The sequence below is a fragment of the Equus przewalskii genome, chromosome 12 (genome assembly GCF_037783145.1).
Source record: "Equus przewalskii isolate Varuska chromosome 12, EquPr2, whole genome shotgun sequence".
NCBI classification, from domain to species: Eukaryota; Metazoa; Chordata; class Mammalia; order Perissodactyla; family Equidae; genus Equus; species Equus przewalskii.
Window position 1 is genome coordinate 25,930,235 of NC_091842.1, and position 21,920 is coordinate 25,952,154.

Here is a 21,920-nt window from a genome sequence, read left to right on the forward strand (position 1 = left end):
GGCTGGGCAGCAGGAAGTGTTGATGACAGAAGGGAAGATGGGAAAGTATTTAACAATGATCCAGAAATGTAGAAGTGAGTGGCAATAAGACACTGTGCCTTTGGAGAGGCCTAAATGCACTTAACATGGTGGTGAAATTCTTGGACTCTAGAGCTAGAGACAGTTCTGGGTTCAGATCCTGCCCTTCTCATTAAGCAGCTATGTGGCTTGAGCAAGTTGCTTAATCTCTCCAGATGTCCTTCTTTTACGTAAAATGGCAACAATGTGAGTACCTACCTCATAGGATAGGTGTGAAGGTTTAATGGGATAATGCCTGTAAAGCAATTTGCACATACTAGAAGGATGACCAATTCGTCCCACTTTCCTGGGACTTTCTAGGTTTTCCCCCTCTAAGTCCTGCACCCTGGGAACCCCTTTAGTCCTGGGGAAACTGGGACAGTGTGGTCACCCGACATAGTAGGCCCTCTATATACGTGCCCATAAATGTGGCTAACATGCTCCTTATTATAAACACAGAAACATGCACACACATACTCACACACAAGTATTCTCATACATGCAAGTGACAACACTAGCTGCTGTCCAAACATCTAAAGCATGTTACACGGTCGATTTCAAAGTTCTCCCTTAATTTCTGAAATCAAGTTAGACATTGAGTTCTTTTTGGAAGCCATGCTTCCCTATGTGGTTTTTTCATTCAATTTTCCCCCACATTCTATGATGTTCCCATTTAATGAGTGAAGAAACCCAAACTGAGAGAGATACACACATAAATTTCCCAAGTTGACACTACTCATAAGTAGCATGGATACAATTTGAACCCTGTCCTTATGACTCCAGAGTCCAGTGCTCTTTCCATCAAGCACCCATCCAGAAGACAAACATTCTCAGATCCTACAATGAGCACCGCATAGCACCAAATACTTCCATTTCTCCTTTTTCTTGCTTCTTCCTAAAGCTGGGCTCTCTATACTTTCAAAATAACCTTGAGGTTTCTCGTTCCTTATATTTATATTCTCTACCATAAGGTACATACACTCTTTCAAACAGTGTTTGGAATAAATGAGCCAGTGGCAGGGTTTGAGATTTTGGTTTAGACAGAAATGGGGTTATTACCAGGCATCCTATAACAGGGCAGGAAATCCGACATCCCACCAAAAAACAGGTCCTGTAATCTAACGAAGTAAAGAACTAGAAAGGGCTCAGTATGGTGCTCACAAACCCCACAACCCCGTGGGTGAGTAGGAGACACACCTCCACCTGAAATTTAGTGTGCTTTGTCTACCTGTGTCAAAAATATCAACACAATAATAACAGTTTTCATTTATTGAGCTACACTAGCTGCTGGCACTGTGCTAAGTACTTAAGAAGCATCATCTCTCCAAATCTTCTCAACAACCCAAAAGACAAATACAATTATTATCCTAAATTTTATGGCTGAGGAAACTGAGAAACAGGGAGGCTAAGTAGCCCACCCACAGTCACTCAGCTAGGTCAGTGGCAAAGTTGGGACTTGAACCTGATTATGGAATCTGCTCCATGGCTGTAAACAAAGGCCTGTACATATAGTCTGAAGAAAGACAGAAAATAAATAAAATATCCACCAAAGAGAATGAAAATGCCATCACCCCCAGGCTGCCTCACCTGCACCAGAATTGTCTGTCTGACTTAATCTTCTGTTCAATAATTCCCAAGCAAGGATGCAGCCCTCAAGTACATAAGGCTGCCAGCTAAAACACAGGATGCCCAGTTAAATTCAAATTTCAGGTAAACAACAAAGAATTCTGAGTCTAAGTATGTCCCATTCAATATTTGGTACATAATTATACTAAAAAGTTATCTGTTGCTCACCTGACATTCAAATTGAACTGAGTGTCCTGTATTTTTATTTGCTATATCTGATAATATGGGGAGAAGAGGTCAGCTACGTTCTCACTTGTCCCCATCTCTGTGGTATTAACAGCTTAGAGTCTCAATCTGTTGCTGGAAATTTTCACACATTTCTTATTCAGAGCCCAGTGCTCCTGACAGATCTTTTCTGAGGCCTGAAATAGTTGCTTAGCCAGAGTAACTGGGGAATGGCGTAGAAGAGGCTGCACAGGGATTTATTATATTGACCCATCAAATGGTCAACAAGAACCAAGTCCTTATGCTATGGAGAGATGCTAAGATCCCGACCAACGGGGAATACATGATATGGTGGAGAGGCGGCCAACCCACAGGGAAAAGCAAAACCTGGCTGGCCCTACAAAGATGCCAGAGATGGCAGGAATTAGAGGATTCAGAGACGCGCCCCTAGATGGCGCCCTTGAACAAAAATCCCAGTGGGCTCCAAGTCAGCTTTCCAAAGCAACACCCACCGGGGATTGCACTGTTTTAGCCTAAGGAAAAAAACCAACCTTTTCCTGGTGGGGCACTCATCATAACTGCAGCCCAACAAAGTGCATGAAACCAGACAGGACTGACTGAAACTGAAGAATTTTGCGACACTTTCCTGTTCATGTCCTCCTATCTCCACCATAAGCTCCCCCTTTCTTGGCTGTTGTGGAGTTATAGCAGACTCCCTTAGCTTATTATTATTATTATTATCCCCAAGCGTATTTCTCTATCCACCAGCCTGATTATTTCTAGAAATATTAGTTGGCAGAAGTAATACATCACTGGGGGGTGAGCAAAATGGGTGAAGGGAGTCAAAAGGTACAAACTTCTCACTATAAAATAAATATCATGAGGATGTCATGCACAGCATGGTGATTATAGTTAATTATACTGTGTTGCATATTTGAAAGTTGCTAAGAGAACAAATGTTAAAAGTTCTCATCTCAAGAAAAATAATTCTGTAACTATATGGTGGTGGTGAATGTTACAACTAGACTGTAGTGATCATTTCGCAATATATACAAATGTTGAATCATTACATTGTACACCTGAAACTAGTATAATGTATGTCAATTATATCTAAATTAAAAAAAGGGAAAATAAACCAAGCAGCCTTGACAAGACACACACACACACAATAAAGAAGTAATATATCAAATATTTTTGTGCCCCTCCTACGTGCCAAATATGTGCTAAGTTCTTCACAGCCATTATTGCACCAGTCCTTGCTACAACCCTGTGATTGCTTCTCTCTTTCCTAAAGAATGTTCTATGGCAGTGGTTCTCAATCGGGGACATTTGTTTGGAGACATTTTTAGTTGTCACAACTAGGGGGAAGGGGAGTACTGAGTACTACTGGCATCTAGTGGGGAGAGGCCAGGGATGCTGCTAAACATCCTACAGTGCACAGGACAGCCACACAACACAGAATTTTCCCGCCCAAATGTCAAGCACCGCCCTTGAGAAACTCTGCTCTATGGGCTGGATTTGGGGCAGGAAACATGTATTCGGGCACTGAATGAGAACTGAGGGACTCAGGTTTGGCCTTTTTCATCTAGAAAACGGAAATACTAATCTAATCCATCTTTAAGGAACTCACTGGCTCGTGACACTTGCATTTTCAAACCTTCCAGCGAAGGGCGGACCTCGTCGCTTGTGAGTCCTGAGCTCCAGAGATGTTTCCAGAAGAGCCGGTTCAGGGTATTTAGGCAGGGGAAGCCCTAAGACCCTGCGAAAACCCCTTCTCAGCTGCCAGTCCACCTGTCTCAGAGATGTCCTGAGAAGTCTCATTTCAAGCTAAGAGTGTAGGAAGGACCACTCTCTCTAAGCCTCAGTTTCCTCATGGGTTCCTCCTTTGGGGCGTCTCTGGGCGGCTCCAAAACGCTGCGGGACAGCGCGCTTCGCAGATGGCCGGCGCCGCGGCTGTGTCCGCCGTGGGCGGATCCTTCCTGCCGGGGGGGCGGGGAGAGCCCCGCCCAGCGGAGCCGAGGGGCGGAGGAGGGCGGGGCGGGGAAGGGGAAGCAGGCCCTGACTCCCGCCCCGCCCCGCCCCGCCCCGCCCGGCTGCGAGTGTCTTCCTCTCCCTCGTCTTCCTCCCTGCGCTCCCCTGCAGGCCCGGGGCTGCGCGGCCGCCAGCACCAGGTGAGAGTACAGGGTGCCCTTGGCCCTCTAGAGCCCCTCCCGGGCCGGGCAAATGGAGGGGCGCGGGGGCGACGGGTTGAGGGCAGTCGGCTCGGTAGTAAGGGAAGTCTCATCCCTTTGAGGCCCTGGGACGGGCTGGGACGCGCGCGCGCACACACACAGCTGCCGCTAGATTGGATAAAAGGGTTGCCAGCCCTATGTCACCCTCGAGACCCTGTCTCTTCTTAGGAAACCTGTTTGAGGTGTCTCCAAACCGCCTCCTTGGATTTATTGAAAATGGGTGCCCTCTTCCCCACCAGGTCCCTCCTCTCTACCGAGGACCCCCTTCCGCGTCACTGCAGAGAGGGGAGCTCCAAGCACCAAAGGTGGATTCTTCTCCCCAAATTAACGCCAGGGTCTTCGACTCCCCCCTGAGCTCCCATTTCTCGGTCTAGGTGCCCTTTCGGGCGCGTAGCCCCCTCTCCACCTGCGTCATCCCCCTTCCCCCTCTTCCCTTGGATCCCAAGAAACTGGGCGCCCCCCCCCGCCTCGCGTTTTGGAAGGCTGAGTGACTGCAGCCACGTGGGGAGTGGGCGGCCTGGATAGGCCCGAGGCGCCCCGCACTTCCCTTCCGGAGACCGGAGATGCAACCCCTCCTGCTCCCAGCTGGAACGTTCGGGGTAGCCGTTTGCCCCCCGGAGCGGCGGGGGTGGAAGAGCCGAGGGTGTTTTGGGGTGCGGTTGGCGGGTGATCTCTCAGTTCAGCGCGGAAGGCGGGGGCGGGGCAGGGAGGCCTGGTGTGCTGCGCCGGGTTAAGGGGTTGCGACCTTCCCTCCTCTGGAGACTTCTCAGTGCCTGGGAGCCCCCTCCGAGGAGTGGGTAACTAGGGAAGGGTCTGAGGATTGGTGGCCAGGTGGATGCATTTGACGGCGGGCGGGGGCGGGGAGGTGGGGGAGGAGGATGGCATTCTATCCGTTCTTGTTCTCATCGGACTCCCCAAACCGGTCTGGGTGGCCCTTGGGTTTCCCAGGCCTCTGGAGACCAATAAGGGGAGCTGGGCTTGCTTCTGCCGGTTGCAGATATGAGATTAGGGTTCTGAGTGCTGGGAACATCCCAAATTCAAGATCTGTACCAGCTGCGGCTTCACAGAGAGGATATGGGGGTGGAGGGGTAAGTCTTCCCTTGTCTAAGGGGTTCTGTTTCACAAAGGGGATTGTAGTAGAGGATCTCTGGACCGGCTGATTAAAAGGTGCTTTATAATTTGCATACTAGACTGTGTTGTTAGTAGATCCCCAACTCATAATTTTCATGTGGGATAGTCAATATGGTAAATAAGTGTAAGCATTTTTCAGTTAATGTTGTCCAATGTGACAGAATCTTTTAGGCATTTGTCAGGAGATCAGTTGTAAGGGAGAAATGGAAAAAATATCTTTGTGTCCAGCCCTATAGTTGTTCTGGGAAATATAAAGTAGGAACAATATATTTGTTGATATGTAAATCCAACTAGGGTTAAAAAAAATAGATATCTAATTTAACAAATTGCTTTTATTAAAAATAATTATGTGAGATTGGGACACTACTGGAAATTCCAGGCTGTTGTGTCACAGAATGTAATTGTGGCAAGGTCTGTCCCTGAGATGCCTCTCTTGTTGAGGGGAAGAAACTTACACACAAGTAACAGAGAATAATTTATGGCATAATACAATCGGGAGCCAACCTGTTTAGTGTGGGTAGTAAATAAAGAAATCAGCCATCATCTCTGTTGTTTTAGAAAGGCTTTCTAGAAAAAAACAAAAAGGCAATGAGACTTAAAATAGTGCATTCAATTTTCTTGCTTCTTATTCTTTTCAGCATTTTGTCAGGCTAAAAAAATAAACTCTCAGAGAAAGTACCATTAACATTTTGTTGTATGTCCTAAATCTTTTACTATAGGATATGTACATAAAATATGTATATTTATGTAACTATATGGAGTATTCTGTAATTTTTTTTCAGTTATCATGGACATGTTTTCCTGTCACTAAGTAGCCACAGTATCATTTTAATGATCATACGATACTCCATTGTATGAATTTATCATTATTTAACCGGTTTCTTACTAATGGGTAAGTTTCTTTCATTGTTTTGCTGTTTATTATGTATTATAAACAGGGATGCACTGCACATCCTTTTGATACATTTTGATATACCTGTTTGATTATTTCCTTCAGATTCCTGGAAAATAAACTGTTCCATGAAGGTGTGTACAATTGGAGATTCTGATAGATATTGCCAAGTTATCCTCCATCTGCACACCCACCATCAATGTGCAAGGAAAGCAGAAACTCTTGTTGGGTTAGTTGGGTGAAACCACTAATGATTTAAGAACCTTTTTGTTTCCTCTAGTGACAGTAAGAGACAGGGTGGTATGAGAGATTTGGCTGTGCCCTGCACTGGAGAGCTTACTGGAAGAACAATTAATCCCTGAAGAGACTGAAGTGGGTTTCAGGATGGCGAAAGAGGAGCCCCCAAGTATCTCAAAGGACCTGCAGGAGCTACAGAGGAAGCTATCTTTGCTGATAGAATCCATCCAGAATAACTCAGAGGTAAGTTTCCAATCACTACATATAATGGAAAAATCTCAAAATAACATTAGCTTGAATGACATAGAAAGCTATTTCTCTCCTAAGTGAAAGAAATTTGGAGGTAAGTCAGAAATCTTTCAAGCTCACCACCCTACTGTGTCTAAGTTGTGACCTTCAAACTCATTGTTTGAGACGGCTGCTAGAGCACCTGCCATTGTATTCCTATTCCAGGCAATAGGATGGAGGAGAGAGGGAAGAAAGCCTTTCGAGACACCTCCAATTTAAGGAGAGCTCCTGGAAGTCACACACACAGCACTCCCAATTATATCTCGTAGACCAAAATTTAGTCGCATGACCACCCCTAGTGGCAAATGCAATTCTTTAGCTGGATATGGAGTGGAGACTCTCTCAGACTGTGCCACAGATACCATTCTTTTTTAGTTTGTTGTTAGTTTTGGTTTATCTGTTACCCTGAAAATGAGGGACCAACGCCTACTTTAAGATTTGAGTCCATTGTTCCACTAGAAACCCCGTGTCCAATAGAAATAGGACGTGATCCGCATAGGTAATTTAAATTTTCTAGTAGCCACATTTAAAAAGTGAGAAGCAGCAGGTGAAATTAATTTTAATAATGTATTTATTTAACCTGATAAAGTATTATTTCACATATAATCATTATAAAAAATTATTAGTGAAAAAATTTACTGAGATGTTTTGCATTCTTTTTTCTCCTATCTTCGAAATCCATTGTGTATTTTACACTTAGAGTACATTTCAATTGGAACTAGCTGCTTTTCAGCTGTTCAGCAGCAAGTCAGTGGTGATGGGACTTGAGATAGTATATTCCACTTTAACTGGCATATTTATCTTTATTTCTTTCTTCTATATGCCTTCCAGCATTTTGTCAGGGGAAAAAACTAACAGCTCTCAGAGAGAATATTATTAGCATTTTGTTGTATGTCCTTCTACAGTTTTTGCCTGTGCAATATACCCCTAAAAATATTGAAATGAACTGTTTGCGGATCTATTTTTTTGTATTGGACAGCACAGTTCCACTAGGGTCTATCTGAGGAGATACCACTTTTCGATCTAGAACAATATACTCGATAGAGAACTTTTCTGGACTTGTCCCCAAATGTCTCTGGCACTCTGTGGATTTAGCGAGCTATTTTTAAATTGGACAAGCAGCTTTTTAGTCAGCAGGCTGAGTCTCTTGTCACTAGAAGTTAGCCCGATAAGAAAGGTCCTCATGCCCATCTACATGTATGGTTGAGTCTTATCGTTCGTGGTAGTTATGTTCTATAAAGTCTCAAACGTGGGATTAGCAAACACTGAACCATTGCTCCTAGAGGAAATAGAGGATTAGGTTCTGGCAAACTTCTGGTCACAACATTTTCATCACCCCATCAATACGTAACCTGTCTTATGTGTATTTTTGTTTTAAAGACACTTTATTTAATATATATTGTTTATACTCTAACATCGCACTCATGGCCAAGAGCACTATAACTCTTACCTGAGCAAAGCTTATCTAACGCATGTATTTTCTCTCTAAGGCACATGCCAGCCTTTTTACACTTAGAAACACTGGACAGTACTTTTCACATGGGTGCCATTTTAAATGGCGAAATCATCAACCAAAAAATATAAAAATGTGGAAAAAGTGGCACTTATTACACCACCAAAAGGACAGTTGCTTAAAGAGCTGAAACAAGAAGGCAGATTGTCACCTAGTTGGATCTCAGCTGGGAATGTGTGTCAGGTGACTCAAGTTTTTCACTGCTGTGCACATGTCCAAGAACGCACTGCAAGTGTTGATTTTGGAGTTGCAAATCAATTTTGGTGAGTAGGTGAATTTGCAAATAGGGAATCTGCAAATAATAGAGATTGACTGTGTATTAATTAACCTTGGTTGAGCACTTACTATATGCCAAGCACTGTGCTAGGCATTTGGGATGCCTTCACTTAATGTTCATATCTACCTTCTGAGGTAGGCATTCTTCACTTCTTCAGCCATGGGCATTGGCATAGATCTGAACTAGATAACTTCCAGGCCAGCCAACTCCCAGAATGATAGGACAGATATTCAGTGGGCTACGCCCTGATGTTCTTCAGATAGTCCTGAGGTAGAGTAGTTTCTTTTCAAATTTTTTATTGTATTAATTGAATTAATTAATATGAATTGTCTTAATAGAGTAATATTGAAGGAAAAAGGAAAGTAATTCACCTGTAAACCCATCACTAACAAATCCAGTGGTGGTGATTATTATTATCATTATTGTTATTAGGCCCCTTCAGCATGTAATTTTTATAAATGGTGATTGTAATTACAGCAGATGTAGTTCTATATTTTTGTTTTTGCTTGACATTATATGTTGGTGTTTTGCCATACTGAAGCGTAGGTCTTTAGAACGATTGCTTTTCTTGGTAGTAGAACCTTCCATCAGATTGACATACCATAATTTATATAGCCATCACCTTGTTTCTGGGATATTTAAATGATTTCTTTCCCCCAAGTAATTTTTAACCTTTCCTCAGAGTTAATAAGCCCTTTGAATTCCGGGTAAGAATAGATGGCTTCCAGATGGATTGTTTGTGAAACAACTCCATCATCTCTTCTGGGAAGCCTCTGGAATATCAAGTTTTAATGGCCTTACTTTTAGACTTAGAGCCAGAAATGTGCTCAAAATAGCTTAAGCAAACAAACAAATGATGGCACTTGCCAGGACTCTTGGGAAATGTAACATTAACTTAGAAGCCGTAGGCAGGAAGTTGCTTCTTATCTAATTTTTCCTGTGTGTCTGCTCCATTCTCCTCTCTCTGCAGCCTGGCTTCCTTGGCTCTTCCATTCATGTGGGCAGACATGATTGCCCAGGCTGGCACATTCAACTCCTCACGTCTCCCTCAGCTCCCAGCTGAAGCCCTCTGAGGGACCTGGTCTGGGAGGGCCCGACTCCTAGGAGCAAGAATCTGCTTGACCAAGTCACCTGTGGCTAGGGAGGTGGCAGCTGGGCTGGGGCTTTTCATTTCATTGATGTAAATATGGCCTCAGGTGCCTACCCCTGCTGTGGGAGAGGGCTGTTTTCAGAGAGGAGGGAAGAGAGGTGGAGCATAGGCTGGGCAGATGCCCCCCATGGTGTCTCCTTATGTGGATTATCTGTGACAAAATAGTTTTGCTTCCATGCTGGACCTTTCCGTCCATAAAGGATGTTTTTTAACTACGACCCCGGGCACCTTTGTGCCAACCCTGAATTGCATACCACTGGGCACCCAGGGACTGTAATCTGGGAGAAAATGTCACACCGAGCACCTTGGGCTTGTCATTACCACTGGTTTTAAATAATCCTGACCCCTTGCCCTCCTCTGGTAGCAAGGGACAACAGATGGACGCTGATTACCTTTCATATTCTAACACCAGAGAATTGGCCTATCTCCTGAATAGTCCCAGATGGAGCCTTTACGTCCTTAAATACTGGCCATGTTGCCCCTACTTTGGAACCTCCCATACTCGTGTGCATTTTAAAATAAATCACCTCTGTCTGACCTTGGGCAACTCGCTTAGGCTCATTGAATCGCCATGTCCTCTTCTCTAAAATAAGCGATGCCAGGCTCATAGGTTTGTTGTGAGGATGATCTCAGATGCTGTTTGAAAAGGCTTTAGCACAGAGCCTGGCACATAATGGTGCCAGTCTGTCTCAGCCTGGCATTCCTGGGCTCTTCAGCATAGCACCGTGCCTATAAAACCTAGGTTGGATAACCTGTGCCCACTTCCAGGATGGGTTTGAAAATTGCGGTGCATGTCACTGAGTAAGCTCTCTCACTTTCCATCCTCCCACTATGTCTCCCTCTGTTTCTGGGAGAATGAAAATTAATTGTCCAGCACAACTAATCCCCTGGATTTAAATAGTGTTAAGTAGTTCCTCGTTACCTCGTTGTAGTATTGTAGGGAGAAATAAATGAGGAAATACATTGAAAGCACTTAAAACAGTGCTTGGTATGTGAGTATTTAATGACCGTTCTCATTCTTATTGGGCAGAACTGAATCATGTCCTCCTTTTCCCTAACAGACTGGCCCCAGGAGGGCCATACTCCCTTGGGGAAGAGAGTGGCTGGGCTTAATTATCTGCCTCTTCATATGGTCTCTCTGCATATTGGGATGACTTTCTCTTTTATGGTTATAGGGCCCAGATGCAGAAGAGGCTAAGAAAAAAGCAGATTCCTTAAGGACTATAGAAGTAGAACCTTCTTGCCTTTCTCTCGTATCCCCATGCCAAACTGTCTCCAGGTCCTGTTGATTTTTCTCTTCATCCACTTTCATACTGCATCTCCTCCTCCTCTTCCCTCTCTGCCATCAGCCTAATTTGGCCATCTGACTTCCTGCAAATCTTCCTAATTGCCTCTTACACAGGACTGCCATGTGCATCTTTCTTTATTTCTTTGGTTATTTCACAGTCCTGCTCAAATGCCAGTAGTTTGCTTCTGGTTTATTTTTCTAGATAAAGTTATATTGAGCTTAAAAAACTTATTTGAAACATACCCAACTTATTTGAAATGTAATTAAAAATTTTCCAATGACTGAATCAAATATATTTAAATTAAGTTAATTAACTTAAATGACAATCCAGTTCATCAGTCACACTAGCCCCATTTCAAGTGCTCAATGGCCACATGTGGCTACTGTGCTGGACAGTCAGGTATAAACTCCTAAGCTTGGTATCCTGGTATTCCAGCCTCCCCGCTGTGGGACGGGGTCTCTTGATGATAAGGATCAGAGAGAACAGTTCAGTCTGTCAGATGACACCTGGGTGGTTTACTAAGGCTCCACGTGGACTAGAGCGACATAGCAAACAAAGCCTGAGACAGCTCATGGGGACAACCCAACTCCTGTGGCCCCCTACCTCTCTCTTACCTTTAGCCGCCCTAGCAGGAGAATCTCATTGTTTTCTAATCCTAGAGTATCTGAGCTGGGCAGTCTCAGCTCACAGGCAGTTCCTGGTCTTAGAGAAGCTGCATAGCCAAGTCTTCGGTAGCTTTTGTCAGAAAGGAGTCGCTGGAGGCAGTGTAGCTAGTGGGCATTATGCCATTTTGTGGCCTGGCAGGAAGTGAAATTTGTTGTGCCTCCAGAGTTCCCTTCAGAGGCAATGCTGAGGTCCCAAGACTGATGGTGGTGGCCTCTTGGAACGGTTCTTTTCTATTTAAGCAGGGTGAACCCTGTGCTTTGGTCACTGTATCATAAACTACAAAACCCTCCTGCTTTCCGATTTGCCCCCAGATTCCCACCACTTGAATCACTTGAGTGAACAACTATTTCTAGGAGGTACGTTTGTTTTGGTGTAGTGGCACCTGTGATCACTATAGTTTGAATTAGGTCTTCCTTTCAACTGCTGGCCTACGAGGCCCTAAGGAATAAGACACGAGAAGGACCAGTTTTGATGGGGGAAAGTTCTGGAATGATGGAACCTTTCAACGGAACAGGAACTAGCGTGCCATTACTGAGGAGAGAGACAGCATGTGGCCTTAGAAGAGGGGAGAAGCCCATCCTTGTGGGGTGCCCAGGGCCAGCTTTGCATTAAAGCTGTCATCCTCCATTGAGCCAGATCCAAAAATCCTTTTGCCTGGTGAAGATCATCTATTTATTAATACAGCATGAGTTTGCAATAGTCATCAGGCTATGGTCCAACTACAGTATCCAAGTTGATGACATAATAGCATTTTTTCCTAATGAGATGGCAGCCATTGCAAGCATTTGGCATTGAGAGTGAAAAGATTTAGCTTTGAATGCCTAGATTTTGCATCTTGGAAGCTGTGCGACTCTAGACGAGTCATTTAGTCCCATTGTTTCTCAAACTTTAATGTATGTCCACATCGCCTGGGGGTCTCGTTAAAAAGCAGAATCTGATTCAGCAGGTATAGGGCAGGGCCCCAGATGCTGCATTTCTAACAAACTCCCAGTTGATGCCAAGTAGCTAGGACTTAACCTCTCTGTGCCTCAGAGGCCTCAACTATGAACACCTGAGTTGTGAAGGAGGCAGCAAATTGTATGTACGTTGCATCAGTGCACACTTATGCTGAGAGTGTCTTCTGAGAGGGTGTATTAAGCAGTAGAGCCATGACTGAGTCTCCTCCTTTCATAAGGCTTGAGGTTGGGTGGGGCCCTCAAACTTGTCATCTGTCCATAGCTGCCTTAAGTTGTTGCCAGGGTGACTCATGTCTTGGGAGGATTGTTATTGTTGACTTCTTACTTATGAGCTGTTCAACTCTATGACCTCTGGTTGTACTTTCCACAGCTTGGACAGGTCCATCAACCTGTAATTCAGATATGACATTCAATCCTGCCTCCTTTTCCTTTGCCCACAGGTGGTAGCCCTTATGAAGTCTCCAGTGGGTCAGTACCTGGACAGGCATCCTTTTGTGGCTCTCACCTTGCTGGTGTTTGCTGCGATGTCGGCCGTTCCTGTTGGGTTCTTCCTGCTCCTCGTGGTGCTTACCTTCCTGGTCGCTTTTGTGGGAGTCATATTACTGGAAGGTATCCTGCTCAGTTATTCTTCCCCTTGGAAAATGACTCATCTAGGAGGACAGTATTTATTGGACATCTGCCACTCTTGTCGAAGATTCCTATTCTTCTCAAAATCACATCAACCACGGCAGCTTGTCAGAAACATGGACTCGGGAGTCCACATTAGAATCCCGTCTCCACCAGTGTGATTTTGGACAAGTTATTTACCTTCTCTGAGCCCCAACTTCCTCTTATGTAAAATGGGGATATAATAATACTATCTCAAGGGGTTATTATGAGAATTGAAACTTACAGTTCCATAGTGTACTTAGCACAATCCATGGCACAGAGTAGCTTCTCCTTGAATGCTAACCATTATCGTTAAATAGGCCATTCACTTCACAGCCAGGTATCAAGCACCTCTTGCAGTCAGGTGCCTTGCTAGGTACTGAGGTGCCCCCTTCTCCACCATTCCTCCTGAAGTCTCACTGCCAACTGTCAACTTCTCCCTGTGTTGCTAAGTTAAAATTACTGAGAAAGCAAATCTGATTTGCTCATTTTGCCTTTTCAAGTCAGATCACAAACCACAAGATACTGGCCAAAGAAATGGTTGTCATCCGGTCAGGTGATTGATCACCTATGGCCCATTCTATAGCTTCCCAGAACTAAGAACACCCAGGGTTTTTCCCTGCCCGGGGGACTGTGGACAAGGAAGTTTACTCTAAAAGGAGAAAGTGGGCATGGTAGGCAGACGAGCCAAATACAGCCTGGCAGAGTGGTGGTTCTGTAAATATTGATGGATAGATGGGCGAATGAACAAATGAGTGTAATGACAAAAGTAAATTTAGAGAGAAAGAAGGGAACCACTACATTTTGGTGGTATCATGCAAAGCTTTACAGAAGACAGGACTTTAAAGATGTGTAACCACTTTGTCTCAGGGTGGGCAAGGAAGGGCTTTCTAGACAGGAGGAACAGCATGTGCAAAGCCTTTAGAGCAATGGTTCTCAAACTTGACTGTGCATAAATCTTACTTGCTTTTTGAAAATGCAGACTTCGAGGCCTCATCCAGAGATTGTTATTGAGTAGGTCTGGAGTGAGATCCCAAAATCTGAGTTTTTAACAAGTCTCCCTCATGCATCTGATTCTGACACAGTGGTTGTTGGCCACACTTTGAAAAACACTGATCTAGGATTTTGTAAATCTCCATAAGAAGGCAGCTCATCCGTTTGTGTTCTCTGCTTTCCTTTCTTTCCAGGGTCCATCCCTGAAACTGTCACTGTGGCTGTGGGGAAGGAGTACTGGGCTATTTGACCACTCCCTAGGCAGAGGGAAGGGTGTTGGCCATACACCGTTTGCCTTGCAGTCATGCCCACTGGAGTGATTAGATCACTTCATTTTTAAGTGATGCTGGAAACCTGGATTTTTATGGGAAATCTCACTTAAAAAAATCTGAGTTAGGGGCCGGCCTGTGGCACAGTAGTTAAATGCCCATGTTCCGCTTCAGTGGCCTGGGGTTGGTCAGTTCGGATCCTGGGTGCAGACATGGCACTGCTTGGCAAGCCATGCTGTGGTAGGCGTCCCACATATAAAGTCGAGGAAGATGGGCACAGATGTTAGCTCAGGGCCAATCTTCCTCAGCAAAAAAGAGGAGGATCGGCAGCAGATGTTAGCTCAGGGCTAATCTTCCTGAAAAAGAAAAAAAAAAAAAAATCTGGGTTAACTGTCATTGTAAACACAGTGGCCCAGGGTTTGGCAACTTTCAACCTGTTTTAGATGAGTGCTTCTTCTAATCATACTCTCCTCTAGGACTGATCATCTCTGTGGGCGGACTCTCACTGCTTTGTGTCCTCTGTGGCTTGGGTTTCGTGTCACTCATCATATCGGGGACAATTATAGTGTCCTACATGGTGGTCTCCAGCCTCGTCAACTACTGGTTTTCTCCCAGGTAAATACATGTCAATGCAATGATTTAATCTTTACTATTTGGGGAGATTTTCACAAATAATATCCTAACTCTAGTCATTGTCTTGAAGCAAAATTGTAAGAAGCAGGTGTTCATCATAGTTCCCCATACGTATCAGACGTCAATTGGGGAGTGACAATGGTGTTGCAAACGAAAACATGACTATCGTCATGTACCATGTGTGGTAACTCGTTGTCATGGCAACTCTACGATGTAGTTATTATTGATTCCTTTTAAAAGACATCCATTAAATTTACGAAAACTCAAATTAAGATGTTTTTCTTGAGGGGAGGGGAGAACAACAGGAGAGCAATGAGCTGCTATTCTACTCAGCGTGCACAAACCCCCGGTGGCATGGGAGCCATGAGTCTACTGTTCCCATAGCCTGTCTTGATCCCCTCTGCTCTTCAGAGTATGAATCTCGTGTTTGAACATATGGATTCTGTTCCTACGTTATGGCTCCTAAATGCCAGCTACTTCGTCTGGGGCCTCCATGGAGGGACGAGTGATCTATTTAAATGCTGGAGGGGAAACCAGCTGTGTTGAAATTACCAGAAGACAGTATGTTTGTCTATAATAGGCCACCTGCTAAGGGATTTTCAGAGGTGATTTTTTTTTTTATGCTTGATTTATGTCTTTTTGTCCTTGTTGGTTTTAGAATCTGAGTCTCAATTGGGATGTGACTCCATTGTGCTTCATGTAAGCTCTTGCTGAAGTGAGGACAGTGGCTGGGACCCATCGAGCACTTGCTCTGCACCAGGGACTCCGCTCTGCACTTTCCAGGCCTTAGCTCACGTAATCCTCACACCCACCCTGTGGGGCAGGTACTAGCCCTATTCTGTGATAAGAAAAATGAAGGCAAATCCCAAAACAGAGAAGGGACTTATTAAATCCAGGTCAGTTAACTCCAAAACTTCTTAACCAAGATATAAAGTGACTCTAAAACAGGGATTGGTAGACAATTTCTGTAAAGGGCCAGACAGTAAATATTTTAGGCTTTGCACGCCACGTGATCTCTGTTGCTGTAGCATGAAAGCAACATAGACAATAAACAAAAAATGAGCATGGCTGTGTTCCAATAAAAGTTTATTTACAAAAACAACTAGCAGGATGGGTTTGGCCCTAGGGCCCATGGTTTACCAACCCTTGCTCTAAAAGAACCGATGTCCTGAACTTTGTTTTTCTACAGAATAGCCCTTGAACTTGTTACCAAAAGGTTACCCTGTTGTTACTCATATGTTGAAAAATAAAATATGAAGTAGGTATAATTTAAGATTGCTCAGCAGTGGTCCTCATCGCATTGCTTAATTGATGTCCCTGGAGTTACATCCAATTTCTCGTAAATTTCTTGTGATCACTGTCAGTCTTAAAGGAGATAAAAGAAGAAATACTGACCTGCTTGGCTTATTGGGGCTGATACTTCTGAGCCAGAATTCCTGCCCGCCTCTGAACCCTGCTCAGCTGTACCACAGGAAGTAGGAAAATCTGAATACCTATTTATCAGCGAAGAGATAAATCTTGAGAAGGATATCCAAGATTCATCCTTAATCTCTTATCCTCCCCGGCTCCTCCCAGCCGAAGCACGTGGACCCATTGTTTTCACTAGGGCAGCGGTTCTCAAGCTTTCTCTTCTCAGGACCCATTTTATCTTCTTAAAAATTATTGAGGCTTCCAAAGAGTTTTTGTTTATGTGGTTTCAGTGTATTGATAACTACTGTATTGAGAATTATAATAGAAATTTTAAAAATATTTATTCATTTAAAAAGAACAATATTACCTGTTGACCAAAAACATATTTTTATGAAAAGTAACAATATTTTCCAATACAAAATGAATTGAATGAGTGTACTGTTGTACATTTTGCAAATATCTTCCATGTCTGCCTCCATAGAAGTCAACTGGGTTCTCATTTGGGTATCTGCATTCATTCTGTTGTGACGTGTTACTTTGGTTGCAGTATTTGAAGAAGACCCAGCCTCACAAATGTGTGGTTGGAAAGGGGAGCAAGAGCTTTTTCAGATGACTGTTTGGATGTTCTTCTTTGATAGAACAGCAAGACTCGATAAGTGGTAGTCTCTTAGAGGTTAATTGAAATGTGAACTTTTTGTCCACTGGTCTGTCTTACACTTTCATTAGATCTTTTCCCATGCGTGAGTTTGTAACTTCATGCAGTGGTCATTTGGAAAATATTCGTTTCTTGAGTCTTGGAGCTCTTCCAAATACACTGTAAAAAACTCTGCTTGCCTTTGTGAGAGACTGAGAGTAAAAAAGGCCTAGCGTATGTCATGTTATTATGAGAATAGTTGTCATCTGAAATCCCCTGCACTAGTGAATTCTTTAAAACTCAGGAAATAGACACCTCCCTTGTTAAATGATCCAAAGCATGGGGGAACGAAAGAGGAACTCTCTACTTTATTCTGTGATGCAAATGGGACTTTGACACTAAAACAAAAGATAACACAACTAAAATTTTTAAAAAGGAAACAAAACTTAAAAGATGATGTTAATTATGAAAATTGGCTAAATAGTCTTTTGAAGAAATACATTGGCCTGCCTCCTGTGACAATAAACTAGCCTCTGAGAAGGGAAGACCACGCTCCTTTGTTAGGGAGTCAGCAAGACCTTCCAGGCTCACAGTTTGGGGATGGTGGGGAAGCTGGGGCAGCCTGTGTCATTTGTGGAACCACCACATCATTTATCTTACATCACACTCAGTCTCCCTAAGCAACCAAAGTATGCCTAGCCCCCTCACGTCTCAGCTTAAGAAGAAGTAAGGTTTCCTTCTTAGTTTTTTGTTACTAGGTAGGAATGCTTTGGGTGGCAATAATGAAAAACCTAAGTAGATACTAGCTTAAACAAATAGGGGTGTATTTTTATTGCATAACAAAAAGATGGAGATACCCCAGGGCTGGTTACAGCCACTCTCATGGTTTCATCAGTATATCAGGCAACTTCTGCCTTTCTGCATTGCCATCCTCAGACCATTGGTTTGCTACTTCATGGCTACAGGAAAGCTGCTGGGACTCTGGGTGCACCAACTACATTCAAGGCAGGATGAAGGGAGACAAAAATGAGTCCTCCCTCACCAATTGAGTCAGACCCTTTCTATCAAGTAAGTGAAATCTTTCCCAGGACCTCTCCCCATCCTCCCCCGACTGACTTCCTTGGGTAGAATTTTGTCAGATGGCCACTCTTAGCTGGAAGGGAGGCTGGAAGATGGAGTGTTCAGCCTTCTCAGCTTCTGTAGTATAAACTCACAAGGAGAAGGATCTTGGGGATGTGTGTTGGTCAGCCAGCCTCTTGGGTGTGCCATAGTTTCCTACAGTGGGGTGTCAGCGATGGCAAGGCTATTTGAAATTCAAAGATAATCCATAGATCCAGTTACTATAGATACCTCCCCTCTCACTTCCCTCTAATACCTACCGCCACAGGGACCAAAAAGGACAGACCTATTTCTCTCCCTTTCCCCTTACCACCTCCCTTCTGTTGAAGATGTCAAGGAATGGTCAGCTAATTAGAATCAGAAGTTATGGGTCTGAATTCCAGCTCTGCCATTTTTCAGCTGTGTGATCTTGAACAAGCTGTGTAACTTCTCTGTTCTCAGTTTTCTTTCATTGGTAAAATAGGGCTACTCCTTGCTCTACCTTTCATGAGCACACAGGCAACAACTGGGAAAAACACAATATCCAAATTAGAGCAGGGCAGATGAATGATAATCCCCATCCCTAACTCAGTCATTTTCACCTCTTGTGCTTTCAGTTTTCTCATCTGTAAACTTGGTATAGCCCCAAATCTGATATGGTTGCAAGAAACAGCTAAGAATAAGCCAACAATGAATGTCATATATTTAGCTATGGACACTCTCTACATTGCTTCTTTAAAGAGGTCCTATAGCTAACCATTTCCTCTTGTTCCCAAACAGATCATTCACACAACAAAACTCCAGTGGCGACTGTCAGCTGGCTATGAAGTCCACAGACTTGGAGGGGCTTTACCAGGAATGACCGGCTGAATGGAACCAGAGCGTTCTTCCGTGCAGTTCTGGAAGGCTGTTGGATCATGCATGCCCCTCAGGATTATGACTGAGAAGGGGGCCAGGTAGTCAAGCACTCCTTGGAGGTGGCCTCTAGCCTTCTCACTTATTTGTAGGATCCTACAGAGGCAAATTGGAGATTTTGTTGCTCTTGTGTCAATTCTGTGGGCTCACCCACCCTCACCTGGAGAATCAGCAGAGAACTGCAGTGGCTTATCAGCTCCTCCTGCCTCTCACCCCCTGCTCCCCAGATATGCAGACTTGACCTTGGCAGGATCCTGAGCCTCTAGAGCCAGGCAGCTTGACCCCAAAGGCTCAGATCTTTGTCCAAAAGCCCAATTTGGGGCAAAAATGGATTGTTTTTTCTTTTTCTTCTGTTTTATTTTATGATGTTTTTGGAAATGAGAGAAGCTGTTTATTTCTTCACTTGAAACGAGAGGTAGGGGGAAAAATTCCAAACAGAACCATCTCTTCTGCCTTATTAGCTTTTTGTCAGAAAGAATAGCAACAGTTGGTGATAATGGCCCCTCAGACAAAGTTGGAAAATAGAGTCCAAACTTTATGGCCAAGACCATTTTTTAAAAGTCTAAACCTATAGTTTCCACTGTTGAGTACTGTTACGTGCTGTTACTCTTTTAAATGTTTGCACTTGATACTTTTGTATTGTTTTAAAGAACTTGCCGTTAAGCCATTTCTTTAAAAAGTCCTATGTAATACTAAAGGACTACAACAATTTTAAAAACTCTATGGGATTTCTTCTTCAGTGGTTGGTTTGCTGTGGCTTTTCATTCAATAAATATTTATTTAGACTAGCTTTTTTCTTTACTCTTTAGTCCCTCCCTCTCCAGACATCAGACCTGCTTATTCCTTCTGTTGATTTCATGGCATATCTTGGGTAATGTGGCTTTTTTAGTTTCTAGTGATAGACACTGAACTCAAAGTGGATTGAAAAAGCAGGAGGCAGGATTAATTTCATTCAACGAAAGAGCCAAGGGGTAGATCTTCGGGCACTGCTGAATCCAGGGCTCCTGTGGTATCGTTCAGCATCTCCCTTCGTCTTTCAGCACTGCTTTTCTTGGTGTGAGCTGCTTTTTCAGGGAGGCCCTCCCCACTTGGAGGTCCCAGCATCTCTGGTTTTCATCAGCCTTGCAGTTAGCATTCCGTATTGGACAAGGAAGCTGTTCTTTTCCAATAGTACATACAAATATTCTGGGTTTGGCTCTGATTGGACAGACTTGGGTCATGAGAGCAACCCTGAACCAATCACAGTGGCCAGGGGGATGGAATATGCTGATAGGGCAGGGCTGGGACATGTGTCCATTTAGGAACCAAGGGAGTGGGTAGGTCAGCCCCACTGTTTCCAAATAGAGTCAGGGTGCTGGGGTGCAGAGAGATGGGAGGAGGCTCCCAAAGGAATATGAGAAGAAAAGGAAATATATGTAGGGCAGACAAAAACAAATGCTTGCTGCTTGCCACAGGAGGACTTACAGACCTTAATTTGGAAACTTTTCTGCATCCCATGACCATCAGCCACAGCTGTCACTAAAGGTGGCATCACCTCTATTAGAAAATAAGGACTGCCTGTTCCTGCCAATATCGGGGGTATTAATATTAACAGTTTATTGAGTGTTTCTTTCTTTCATGAAAGTGTCTGCTGTTATCTGTCTGCTATCTACCCAGCTGGGTTCTGAGGCTTCAGTAATGAAGAATGAAAAGGTCCCTGGCCTCCTGAAGTTTCCTTTCTAATGCCAGTCATGTAACAAGTGTAGTAGTTACCTGTTGCTGTGTAACATTTTACCATGAACTATAGTCTTAAAAGAACACATGTTTATTATCTCAAGTTTTCATTGTGTTGGGAGTTCAGGCACAGGTTAGCTGGGTCCTTTGCAAGAATGCAATCAGGCTTGCCAGGGCTGGGTTCTCATTTGAGGCTCGACTGGGGAAGGATCCACATCCAAGCCCACATGGACATTGGCAGCATCCAGTTCCTTGAAGCAGTCACAGGTCCCACCCATACTCAGAGGAGGAGATCACTCAAGGGCATGCATACCACAGATGGGGATCACGGGCTCCACCTTAGAGTCTACCTGCTACAACAAGTAAACAAAATAGTTGGTTGTGATAACTGCATTGAAGAAAGTAAAAGGGTGATAAATAACTAGGGGAGGCTACTTTAGCCAGAGCAATCAGGGATTTCTCTCTGAACCAAAGAATGAGAAGTTGCCACCATGCCAAGAGCTGAGGGGGATGTGTTCCCAACAGAGAGCACAGCAACACAAAGGCCCAGACACTGGAAGGAGCTCAGTGTGTTTAAGGAAAAGAAAGAAATCTGTATAGTTGGGTCTGGTGAGCAACGTGTCAATGGAGGAGAGAGGAACCCATCATGCAGGACCTCATGAGGCAAGAAATTTACACTAAAGAGCAAAAGGAAGACAGAATTTTACGCTTTAGGAGGGACATAATCAGACAGATTTTTTTTTTTTTATTAATGTTATGATAGATTACAACCTTGTGAGATTTCAGTTGTACATTATTGTTAGTCATGTTGTGGGTATACCACTTCCCCCTTTGTGCCCTCCCCCCACCCCCCCTTTTCCCTGGTAACCACCCATCAGATCTCCTTGTCAATATGTTAACTTCCACCTATGAGTGGAGTTATATAGAGTTCGTCTTTCTCTGACTGGCTTATTTCGCTTAACATAATACCCTTGAGGTCCGTCCACGTTGCTGCGAATGGGCCAATTTTGTCTTTTTTTATGGCTGAGTAGTATTCCATTGTGTATATATACCATATCTTCTTTATCCAATCATCAGTTTCTGGGCATGTAGGTTGGTTCCATGTCTTGGCTATTGTAAATAATGCTGC

At 43.9% G+C, this 21,920-nt stretch overlaps 2 protein-coding genes across 53 annotated transcripts in view; one reads left to right on the forward strand and one right to left on the reverse strand.

Moving 5' to 3' along the window:
- Positions 1-3,864, reverse strand: part of DNAH3 (dynein axonemal heavy chain 3) — a 167,387-nt gene extending 163,523 nt beyond the window's left edge. For 2 of the 3 annotated variants that reach the window (XM_070568381.1, XM_070568379.1), the window contains exon 1: positions 3,496-3,864. The gene's annotated coding sequence lies outside the window, so the exon portion shown is untranslated. Of the gene's footprint in view, positions 1-3,478 lie in introns of all 3 variants that reach the window. The other variant, XM_070568380.1, reaches the window with a different exon arrangement.
- Positions 3,865-3,872: 8 nt separating this feature from the next.
- LDAF1 (lipid droplet assembly factor 1) lies at positions 3,873-19,866 on the forward strand. Of its 50 annotated transcripts, none has more exons than XR_011524872.1 (9): positions 3,913-4,019; positions 5,993-6,102; positions 6,208-6,236; positions 6,383-6,582; positions 12,919-13,087; positions 14,865-15,003; positions 15,680-15,845; positions 18,002-18,133; positions 18,944-19,866. XR_011524872.1 is itself a non-coding variant. In XM_070568397.1 (7 exons), the coding sequence occupies exons 4-7, from the start codon at positions 6,487-6,489 to the stop codon at positions 19,023-19,025; spliced, it is 486 nt and encodes a 161-aa protein (XP_070424498.1). In that variant the 5' UTR covers positions 3,911-4,019; positions 5,993-6,102; positions 6,208-6,236; positions 6,383-6,486; the 3' UTR covers positions 19,026-19,866. The 50 variants fall into 50 exon arrangements, 13 of the variants coding, with proteins under 13 accessions (XP_008530472.1, XP_008530474.1, XP_070424498.1 ...); XR_011524873.1 differs by lacking the exon at positions 3,913-4,019 and adding an exon at positions 4,626-4,678; XR_011524860.1 differs by lacking the exon at positions 3,913-4,019 and adding an exon at positions 4,663-5,167 and having other exon boundaries at positions 15,680-15,917.
- The last annotated feature ends 2,054 nt before the right edge of the window (positions 19,867-21,920 follow it).

Excerpts from the sequence above, each read along its gene's own strand:
- LDAF1 (XM_008532250.2), top strand. The coding sequence starts at position 6,487 with ATGGCGAAAGAGGAGCCCCCAAGTATCTCAAAGGACCTGCAGGAGCTA. Across the intron at positions 13,088-14,864 it reads GGGAGTCATATTACTGGAAG|GACTGATCATCTCTGTGGGC; the intron begins GTATCCTGCTCA and ends ACTCTCCTCTAG. Across the intron at positions 15,004-18,943 it reads AACTACTGGTTTTCTCCCAG|ATCATTCACACAACAAAACT; the intron begins GTAAATACATGT and ends GTTCCCAAACAG.